The 10,847-nt window shown below is 52.0% G+C and overlaps 1 protein-coding gene across 1 annotated transcript; it reads left to right on the top strand.

Annotated features, from left to right (window-relative positions):
- Window positions 1-484: 484 nt before the first annotated feature.
- LOC128898331 (putative transmembrane protein INAFM2) lies at window positions 485-1,176 on the top strand. The gene has a single exon (XM_054171724.1). The coding sequence runs from the start codon at window positions 712-714 to the stop codon at window positions 1,174-1,176; it is 465 nt and encodes a 154-aa protein (XP_054027699.1). The 5' UTR covers window positions 485-711.
- Window positions 1,177-10,847: the final 9,671 nt, after the last annotated feature.

Raw genomic sequence — 10,847 nt, 5'->3', positions numbered from 1 at the left:
GGGAGCCTGGAGCTGGACCCATCTCTCCATCTGTGGTCTCCATAGGGCAGAGCAGAGGGAGCGGCAAATTGCCCTCAACCTGCTGGCCACGCTGTTGTTCGCGGCCCCCCAGGAGACAATTTGCCTTCTTGGCCACAAGAGCACATTGCACACGGTCAGTCTGTTGTCCCCCAGCACTCCCAGCTCCTTCTCCTTGGAGCTGCTTCTCAGCAGGTCACCCCACACCTGTACTGGTGCAGGGGGTTACTGCCCCACAAGGACAAGCCCCTCCAGTTGCCCTGGTTGAGGTTTAGGAAGCGCACTGCAGCCCGACGGCGCGCAGGGCCCCGCGACACTCTCACCCGCGGACCTACCGCTGGCTTCGGTGGGCAGCTAAGGGCACAGGGGGGGCTCCAGTAAGCCGGGCACGGAGACGGACGCAGGACCAGGCCACGGGGTACATAGTACCGCCACCCTCCCCCCGGCCATTGCCCCTTTAAGCCCCTCCCCGAGCCCCCGCCCGCGACTCAGCGGAGCTGCCGGCAGCGGCGCGGGCCGCGGGCAGCGCTCGGGATCCGGCTGTGCGGGTGGGCAGCGGCACCGAAGCGGCGGTTCCCGGGCAGCGGCATGTCCTGAGCAGAGCGACTGAGCGGCGCGGAGCCGAGCTGGGCCTCACTCCCCGCACCCACCACGGAGGGGTCGGCGGAGCCGCGGGCCAAGTGCCGGGCCCCCATGAAGGAGAAGGAGGCGGGGGCGGAGCGGGGCAAGCCCGCCACCTACACCGGGGACAAGAAGGCTCGCATGGCGGCCAAGACCAACAAGAAGTGGGTGCGCCTGGCCACCGTGCTGGCCTACGTCCTCTCCGTCTCGCTGGCCGCCATCGTCCTCGCCGTCTACTACAGCCTCATCTGGCAGCCGGTGCGTGGCGGCGGTGGCTCCGCTTCCAGCCCCGGCCCCGCCGCAGCCGCCACCTCCTCTTCGTCCGCGCAGCCCCGCGCCGCCCCGCCGCCAGCGCCGGGCGCCGGGGCCGGCCCAGCACAGGAGGCTCCGCCAGCGCCGCCGCGGACGGGCCCCGACCCCCCCGGCCTCGCCCGCACCGATCGCCCGGATGCGTCGCAGCCGCCGCCACCCGGGGCCGAGCCGGACGCGGGCGACAGTGCTGCCGCCGCGCTTCACCGGGTGCCGGGGAGTCCTTGAGGCGGCGGCCGGCAGCGCTCGGCCCCAGGCGCTGCGGGAGGACAGCGGGGAGCGGTCGCGCTGCAGCCCAGGAGGCCGAGGCCGAACTCCGGGGGAGATGTCCGCCGAGGCCCGCAGGAGGATGGAGGCCGGCGGGGGACTGCCGGAGGTGGGATGGGGTCGGGAGAGCCCCGAGGAGCTCAGGCGGGAGACTGACCCGGACTTTGCCTCGGTGCCACTGCGGTGGCTTCCCTTTCCCCCCCCCATTTTTCCTCCAAAGGGGATTCTGCGGCTGCGTTCTTCTTTCTGTCCAGGGCTAGGCTTCCCCCTTCGAATTCCTCTGCTGTTTCTGCCACTGTTGCCACCTACCTAAGGATATCCCTGTCCCAGATCCCTCACTATTTACCGGACCAGCTGGGAACATGATGAATTTAGAGGCTGTAAACCATTGTTTAAGTAAAAAGAAAAAAACAAGTCCAGTTTTGTTTAACGATGAGCATAAACTTATTTAAAAACCATGTGGAAGGTAAATTGACTTGTTTACTATATTAAAATATTTTCCCAATATGAAAGTCTCGGCAACACAGCATGTATTCTTGGGTGGTGGGGTGGGTGGATTGGGAGGAATGCCCAGCTGGGTGGGCTCTCCAGGTAGCAAAAGTGGTTTGCCTACGCTAAAGGGCAGCTGTGGCATTTGATGATGTCGATTCATTTGTCATTAATCTCCTTAGGTGAGGCTGGAGGAGCCTCTGTGATGCCTCAATCCCACTGATGATGGCTCAGCATGGGTGATGGCAAATGGTTTGATCTTCCCTGGCAGAAAAGCTAAACCCAGATCTGGTGCTCTCTTCTCTGGAGCTGCTGCAGTAGGCATGGGTGGGCAGCTTTGGTGGGTGTGCTGCAGGGTGTTTCCTGGCTCTTTTATCTCTGCTCTTGCCTGCGTAGTGTGACTGATCTTAGAGACATCTCCCAGCACCTTGGTGGCATCCCAGAGGCGGTGGTATCAGGAGACAAGGCTGTGCCATCCAGCTCCTGATGTGCCCTGGAACAGGCAGTGCTCCCAGTTTAATGCTTTCCTGCCCTGTAGCCTGCAGAAATGTTCTCTGCAGCTGTGTTTATGGATGAGCTGTGCAAAAATTGTGGCTTTACCTGACCGAGGACATGGGCTATTGCCTGGGGAGCTGTGAGACCTCTTGATCATAGCAGCTGCTCTTCAGATTGATGGTTTTGGTTGAATGCCTTAACTGTGAGGCTGCCAGGCTGTTCCGGGTCCCTGGAGTTCAGATTCCTTCTGCTGAGGGACAAAAATGTGCTCTGAGGAGATGCAGGCATTTAAGCTGTGCACATCACAAAGGTGCTGTGTAAAATACAGCACTGGAATGTTTAAAGTTGAGAGGGGGAAAGAGCTGTTTTGTACCTAAATGGGAATGTCTAGGACTAGCGGTGGTGTGTTGAGCCTGCATCTCTTGAAGGGAGAAACAGGAGTAGAGGGCTCCCAGACAGAAGTTAAGTGGGGGGAATGGTATGGGTGTGAGCTTTCACCCTCCTTTTCCATCTTCTGGAGAGCCTGCAGAGGAGTCTGTGGTGTTAATGTGCTAGAGAAGAAGGTTGGCTGGTGGAAAGGAAAGAAAAAATACCAGTATTTAGTAATGTTAGTCCAAAGCATTTGTGTGATCACTGCCACCCTCCTGCAGGGCAGGTAGAGGAGCTGGTGAAAATGCTGCAAGCCCAAAAGCTGTGGCTCTAGCAGGTGGCTTCCCTGCCACCCTGTTACCTCCTGAGCTGCCTCTAAATTCTTCTTGCTTACGCCCTGCAGTGGCTGGGCTGCTGGTGTCCTGGCAGCATTACCAGATCTGGGGGTAGCTCTGTGTGGCAGTGGATGACTTTGTCCCTTGGCAGTTAGATCTGTGGCAAGTTAAGGCCTGTGGGTGGGGCTGCCACACGTGGGCAGTAGCTCTGGGTCCTGCTAAGGTTGCTCTCCTTCGTGTACCTCTCTGCTTGCAGAGTGAAAGGCTTTCCACAGCTCTCTGAGGGAGTGATGAGTGAAAAAGAGACACATCAGGCCCGTTGTTTGGTGCCAGCTGAGTTTAGTCTGTGTCTTGGCTTCGGTACTAAAAGCAGCACCAGTTGGGTAGCATCTCTGGGGTGGAGCTTGTGTTTAAGGGGAAGAATCTCCAGGGAGCAGAGCTTGTGTTTAACTGTTAGACCCTTTGGAGATAAAGAAAAGCAAGGTGGAATGACACAGATGCTGGGATTTCACAGCATCACAGAATCATTAAAGTTAGAAAAAACACCTTTAAGATCGAGTCCAACCATAAATCAGCTACCACAGCCATTTCTCTGGTTCTGGCCTGCAGCTTGGACTTGGTGGATCTCTGGTGGAGCCAATGTACACTGGAGGCACTCAGACTCCTGGCATTTCTCACTTTCCATACAAGTTCTCTCAGAAGACTAATCAAGCATGGCTGGGAGAGCAGATAGGAAAGAAAGTGGATTGAGCTAAATGGGCTGCAGAGCGGGGCTGTGAATTCAGGAGCAGGAACAGCTTCAAGCTCTTCACCTGGCTGGTGGATTTGGTGGCAGTCACAGTATTCAGATGTTTGTCAAAGGGAATAGTCCCACTGCTGTCTGTTGCCTCCTGTTTGAGTGCTAAAAATAGTTGATGAGGCAGTAAGGAGATTGTTGTGGCTGTCTTTGTTCCTCTATGAAATGCAAGCTTGAGGAGCTCCCAGACTCTGGTTTTGCATCTTCTTCTCTGCTGGGAAATTGGAATTTCAGTGAAACACTTAAATTTCTGTACCTGTTACAACTGGCTTTGGAGCATCTTGTCACTTCTCTGCTGTGGTACTAAGTATGTGACGGGAAAGTTTGTGCAGAAGGGTTGCAGGCTGCTGGGAGCTGTGATTTTGGCAGCATTGTTCTCCCTTTTGAACCTAAATTCTTCAGCTAAAATCTCTTCTACACCCTTGCCCTAGCCAGGAATTAGCTAGTCTTCTGTATGCCAAGTGTGCTCCTTTGGAGATATTGCCATTGTCAGCCTCTGTGCTTGCTGCTCTCTTCATGACAGACTGTCCCAGAAATCAGTGACTATGTGCACTGCAAATACTTCTAGTACCAAAAATGGTTTGTCTGGGGTGGTTTCTAGGTGCGAGCAGTGTGTTTGAAATCCAGGGTACTAGGGATTTCTTGGGAAGTAGGTTGGCTGCGACAAGTAACAGCTGGATTGTCACCTTGGAGTGAGAATGATTGCATCTTGTTGCCATCTTTGTTCTGACAGAGTCATCTGCATGTGAACTGAAATTTTTAGTGCCCTAAAATGGTGTAGTCACCAATCTCAGGTGAAGCTGAGGTTTAAAAGGCAGACTGTCTCCTCATCTGTTGTATTACTTCAGCTCCAATTCACTCTTTCCCTTGATTGCTCCTCAAAAAGAGCCAGCAAGATCAGTTCTGGTAGTGGAATTGTATCAGGGCAGATAAAGTGTTAAGCTGGAAGAAGGGAGGTGTAGAGTGGAGATTGGGAAGAAATTCTTGAGAGTGAGGGTGGGGAGACTGGCACAGGTTGCCCAGGTTGTGGCTGCCTCCTCCCTGGAGGTGTTCAGGGCCAGGCTGGATGAGGCCTTGAGCAACCTGGGCTGGTGGGAGGGGTCCCTGCCTGCGGTAGGGGGTTGAAACTGGATGATATTGGAAGTCCTTTCCAACCCAAACCAGTCTGTCATTCCTAGATGGAAATGGGTGAAGCCTCCTGGTTTGTAATGTGATTTCCTGGGTGTTGCTGGTGAGCATTGTTTGAGTTCCACAGAAGCTGTTGATGCAAACAGAATTGTGTGTGAGCAGATCTGTGAAAGAGGGAGATGTCTGGAAGTCAATTTTGGTGAGGAAGGTAAGTAAACATGAGGGAAACATTGCGGTCTTTATTTTAGTGGTAGAAGGAAGTTAATGAGAGTCTCACAACTTGGAAGTGTGGGATGCTCAGTTCTCTTGGCAAGGTTGTACAACAGCAGCTCTATCAGTTCACAGCCTGGCTGCTCTGAGCGTTGGGGAGTAGTCTGCAGAGCATGTCTGCTGAGGGAGCTGGAATTATTTAGCCTGAAGAAGAGGCTGAGAGGAGACCTCATTGCTCTGTACAGCTATCTGAAAGGAGGTTGGAGTGAGAAGTCAAAACTAGTCTTCGTGGACTGCTCTGGAAAGGGTCCTGCCCAAAAGGGGATGTGTTACTGGTAGCCTACTGCAAGTCCTGGAGGTGCTGAACAGGGGAATGATGCAAGAACTAATCATTCCCATACAGCTAGGGAGGTGGAGCTTGACTTTGGGCTATTTCACCTGTGTTCAGAGGCAGCTTTGGGAAAGCTTCATGTCTTGACAGTTGTTGTATCACTGCTCTAAGCTGGTGTGATCAGGAACCTGCCATGGAATTCCCAGTACAGTGGCCTTGCCAGTCAGTAGTTGCAGCGTCCTTCAGGCTGTGAACTGATAGAGCTGCTGTTGTACAACCTTGCCAAGAGAACTGAACTTCACAGCTCTGCTGTACCCTGCTCCTGCTCTGTGCCTCTAATTCACTTAAAAAGCTTTCCTCGTAAGTGAAAAAGACCTTACTGATGCTTTACACAGCAAGATTGCCGAATAATGCAAGTTGAGCTTTAGGCTGCTGCTATAACCAGTTTTATCTGGAGGGGAACTGGTGTGGCAGATTAGTGAATGCTCCTGTGATTTCTCTTTCTAGGCTCTGTACAGGGCTGCCCTTGTCAGTGGTCTGTGGAGTGAGCTCCTGCTGCAGGTGTTACCTTGGTTGAGATGGGAATGGAAAGCTGGAACTTCTGTCAAGACCTTGTGGTGTTGCCTCCTGCAGGAGTTGTCAGTTGGAAACTGAAGTATATCCAACTTGATCCAGATGTGGTTTTGTCCTTGGCTTGAGGGCTTTTAAATCAATCTCTTTGTACAGGAATTGATTCACGTCTGAAATCAATCTTGAATCAAGAAAGGAGATGATTCTGCCTCTCTGCTCTCATGAGACTTCACCTGGAGAGCTGCATTCGGCTCTGCAGTCCTCAGCACAGGAGAGACACGAACCTGTTGGAGCAGGTCAAGACGAGGCCACAAACATGATCCAAGGGCTGAAACTCCTCTGCTTTGAGGCCAGGCTGAGAGAGTTGGGGAGAGTTCTGGAGAAGAGAAGGCTCCACTGAGACCTTCTGGTGGCCTTTCAGTGCTTAAAGGGGCGGAGGAGAAGGCTGGGAAGCAGAGCCTGTTGTGACAGGATAAGGAGTAATGGTTTGGAACTAAAAGAAAGAGATTCAGACTGGAGAGAAGGGAGAAACTTGGCACTGAGGGTGGTGAGACCCTGACCTAGGTTGCCCAGAGAGGTGGGAGATGTCCTATCCCTGGAACCATTCCGGATCAGGTTGTTTGGTGCTCTGAGCAACCTGCTTTAGTTGGAGTTGTCTAGGCTGCCTGCAGGGGGTTGGATCAGATGAGCTTTAAATATCCCTTCTGACCTAAAGAGAATTTGGCATTCCATGACTTCATTAATATTAGCCACAGAGTTGCTGTGCTGAAACTGGTGGTCAGTTTTGCCAACAAGATGTCTAGCTGCAAGCTGCTCCTTTGGTTCAAAGGGTTTACAGCTCAAGAGTCTCTGGTGCTTTCCTGTTGTGCAGAAGATCTAGAATAAGTTCCACAAAGGCCCTGAGCTACCAACCTCTGCTGGAAGGAATCGGATACCTCTGTAGATAGATGACTTTGCACTTTGCAAGCTGCTGTCATATTTGCTTGCATGAGAAGTGCTATGGCAATGAGAAGGCTTTGATGCCTCTCTGAAGTCATTAGTGCAGTGAGCTTTTTGGGTGAGGGAGCTGAGCTAGCCCAAGAGTTGAGCACTTTCCTAAGGGGTAAGCAAGTTAAATTGGAGCTGTTGCTCTAAAAAGCAAGAGATTACTGATTCAGTTCAGAAAACTCCACATGTGGGACTGAAAAAGACTTAAGAAACTGGAGATTTTATGACTCACGACAACTTTTATTTCATATAAATACTCCTTCTACATCAGAGTTTTCAGCTTTTTCATCTTTTCTATCACCATAAAGAAGAAATAGCCACAGTTTTCTGAAAACTTGCAATCCAGGCACCAACCAAAGTCAATTTGAGCAAAGTGTTAATGAGCAGGGGGAAAAAAAAAAAGACTTAGAATAGGCACTATCTGTACAGTCCCATCCCCAGAGCTTGGAACAGACCCAGTCCTTCCTCAGCATCATTCAATGCAAAATGATTTGGCTTTGCAGGAGAAAAAAGAAGAGGAGGGAATGGGGGACAAGTAACGGTTTTCCTTTCAACGAGGATAAGATACAACAGTTGCAGGCAGAATTTCATCTCTACAACCAAGCTGCTGGAGCAGGGGCAGTGTAAAAATTTCTACCTGGCTGGGTGCCCAAGTGCTGCTGAGGTGCCACAACCTCTCGATCTGAGGGTGTGTTTTATATGGACCATGAGGCAAGGCAGCTTCTGGTGTGTGCTGGTAAGGACTCAGCCTGCCTGAATGAAAAACAATCATAACTGAAACAATAAACCAGCTGTAAGCAGGTTTTGAGCCAGTCAGATAAGGAAAATCGGTCTGTAACAGCAATGGAGATCTCCAGGACTTGGAGCACTTTTACAATCTGGCTTTTTTCTGTCTGCTGGATACCCAGCCTGAGCTTTGGGTGGGGTGAAGATGTTTCTACTGATAAAACATGCACACTCTGTTGCTTGAGAATACCTGGTCTGAAGCCAGTAAACTCTCCTGAATTTGGGCAGCAGAGGAAATTTTCAGGCTTGTCCCTCATATGGATCCATGGTTTGAGGGGCGGGGGGGAAACAAGCTTTGTGCAAATATTTGTTTATTAAAGCAGCATACAGCATTTCTGTCCACACCTACCACCCTTTCTGTCCACACCTGCCACCCTTTCTGTCCACACCTGCCACCCTTTCTTCCAAAGGATCTTGCTCTTCTGGTTAGCAAATAGGTCTTGCAATGAAACCAGATACATCTTCACTGACAGCTATCCACACGTTTATTTACTCCTGCTTCAAGTTTTAGAGCAGCACTTCAAGGTGAGGGCAATACCCTCTGTGCTCTGCATTTAGTCAGGAGTCAGAAGCACAGGATTGTTTGGGTTAGAAAAGATCTCCAAGATCTAGTCCAACTGTCAACCCAGCACCACCATGGCCATTAAACCATGTCCCACAGTGCCATGGTCACGCATTTCCTGAACACCTCCAGGCATAGGGTCTTCACCACCTCCCTGGGCAGCCTGTGCCATCCCCTGACCACTCTTACAGGAAAGAATTTTTTCCTCATGTCCAACCTAAACCTCCCCTCCACAATTTCAGGCCATTTCCTCTTTTTCTACCACTTGATACTATGGAGCAGAGACCAGCCCCCACCTCACTCCACCCTCCTTTCAAGGAGTTGCAGAGAACAATGAGGTCTCCCCTCAACACAGCTTGAGTTAACTCCTCCTCTGGCAGCCACGCTTCAGCTGGGTTCTACTTGCTGCAGCTCTCTTTGCTGCTTGGCCTTCCAGGCAGCTGGCAGTTTGGCACATTTATGCTTGTGATTGCTCTTCCAGATCCCTGATTTGAAAGGTGTCTTGTAAGGCAGGTTCCATGTGTGACCTTTCAGGGGAATTGCTCCCCACCTTATCCAGCACAGGGCTGTGAAAGGCACAACCAGGAAGGTGAAAGCATTCAGCAGGAAGCTTTAGGCCTTTGCAGAATCGCAGAATCGCAGAATGCTAGGGGTTGGGAGGGACCTCTGGAGATCATTGAGGTCAACCCTGCTGCCAAGGCAGGGTCACTTAGAGAGGGTCACACAGGAACATGTCCAGGCGGGTTTGGAATCTCTCCAGAAATGGAGACTCTACCACCTCTCTGGGCAGCCTGCTCCAGGGTTCCACCATCCTTAAAACAGAGAAGTTCCCCCTCTTGTCACTGGGAACCACTGAACAAAGCCTGGTCCCATCCTCCTGATATCCACCTTTGAAGTATTGATCAGCACTGATGAGATTCCCCTCAGTTCAGCTCTGGTGTAGCCTGGGTCCTGCTGCAAACTCCTCTGTGCAGTGCAGGGGAGAAGCAGGCAATTGCATTTGTGCTGCCTTCCTTGTCCTGCTTAGCACATGGAGCGGCAGGCATCCACAGCTGCTGGAGCCTGGCCAGTGTTGGGAGGGAGTAGGGTGTCCTGCTGAGCTCTGTGCTTCCTCCAGCAGCCACCTCAGCAGAAAGCCCAGCCTCCTGACCTGCTGATCTGCTGCTGCTTGTGTCCTGCCACATCCCACAGGAGGAGGGAGGCTGTTCCAGGCTGAGATCATAAAACGGCAGAATGGTTTGGGTTGGAAGGGACCTTCAAGACCATCTCGTTCCAACCCCCCTGCCAGAGACACATTCCCCTAGACCAGAGTGTTCAAAGCCCTGATGCTGATGTGCTTGTCAAAAGCACCTGCAGCACACAGCTAAGTGAAGACTCCTCCGTCCCCTTTGTGTCCTGCAGCTTGTGGCACTACTGCACCCCTCTGCCAGCACTTCAGCCACCTACAACACTGCTCTGAACACCCCTTTGTCAACCCACCTGCTGAACCACAAGTTCACCATCCCTCACCCCAGCTCCTGCTCCCTACCCAGCAGACAGGGAGAAGCTCCCCCAGCCCCTGTCAGCCTGTGTGGGAGGGAAGGGGGGAGTGTGGCTAGAGACCTGCATCCTAGCTTGAAAACAGAATTAGTTAACAAACTAAAGTGCATCCAGTCAAGGTGTCATTGGCCTGCCACTTAGCTGCAGTAGAGGCAAAACAAACACAAAGCACAAGTGATGGTGTCTCCTTCGTAGGCTGGGGGTGTGCAGCCTTCCCTGTCCTTCAGGATCGGGATGGGGAAGGGTGAGGCCAAAACAGTTGAGTGAGGGGAGATGAAGCAAGACCCCAAGTGTAGTGAATGGTACTGAAGGGCACAAGGCAGGTGCTGAAAGCTGGTTTCATAGGAGATCAAAGAGTGAGGACAAGTTTGTGCTCCTCTTCTCATCCACCACCTTCAGCACATTATCCTGTGAAAGGAGAGCAGAGACAGCAGTGGGATGAGCAGTCTTCAGGGAACTGCTGAGCAGTAAATGAAAAATGTGCTGAACCTCAGCCTGACCTTCCTGCAGGGCTGGAGCTGCTCGAGAGCCACCAGAGACCCAGCTGCTACATCCCAGGGCAGCAGTGAGGACTCTGTGGCCCAGGGGATGAACTGAGCCTCCAAGTCTGGATGAAACATGCTCCCAATCCTCCTCTGGGTTAGGTAAGACAACTTTACTCTCTCCTTTTTGTCTCAAGAGCAGTAATCTTTACATGGTTTTGTGCCTCAGTAAGAGGAGGGGCTGGTTTGGGGTTGGGCTTTGTGGTACTCTTTTGTGAGACCTGGCTTGGGGATACAGCACCTACAGAATTATAGAATCCTGAAGGCTGAAAAAGACCTCTAAGATCATCGAGTCCAGCTTTCTGCCAAACACCCCCACGACTACCAAACCATGTTCCAAAGTGCCACAGCTATTCATTTTCTGAACACGTCCAGGGATGGTGTACACCATTTTCTCTGGAGAGAAACCTAACCTATGAGAGGAGCCTGCTGTCCTGTACCTGCCTCCAGACCCAGAGAGGTTGATTTTAATTGGCAAAGGCAGACGTGTTTT

Source organism: Dryobates pubescens, chromosome 22 (genome assembly GCF_014839835.1).
Source record: "Dryobates pubescens isolate bDryPub1 chromosome 22, bDryPub1.pri, whole genome shotgun sequence".
Lineage (NCBI taxonomy): Eukaryota > Metazoa > Chordata > Aves > Piciformes > Picidae > Dryobates > Dryobates pubescens.
This window is presented reverse-complemented; position numbering and strand designations above follow the sequence as displayed.

Coding starts and splice junctions, on each gene's coding strand:
- LOC128898331 (XM_054171724.1), top strand. CDS start 712: ATGAAGGAGAAGGAGGCGGGGGCGGAGCGGGGCAAGCCCGCCACCTAC.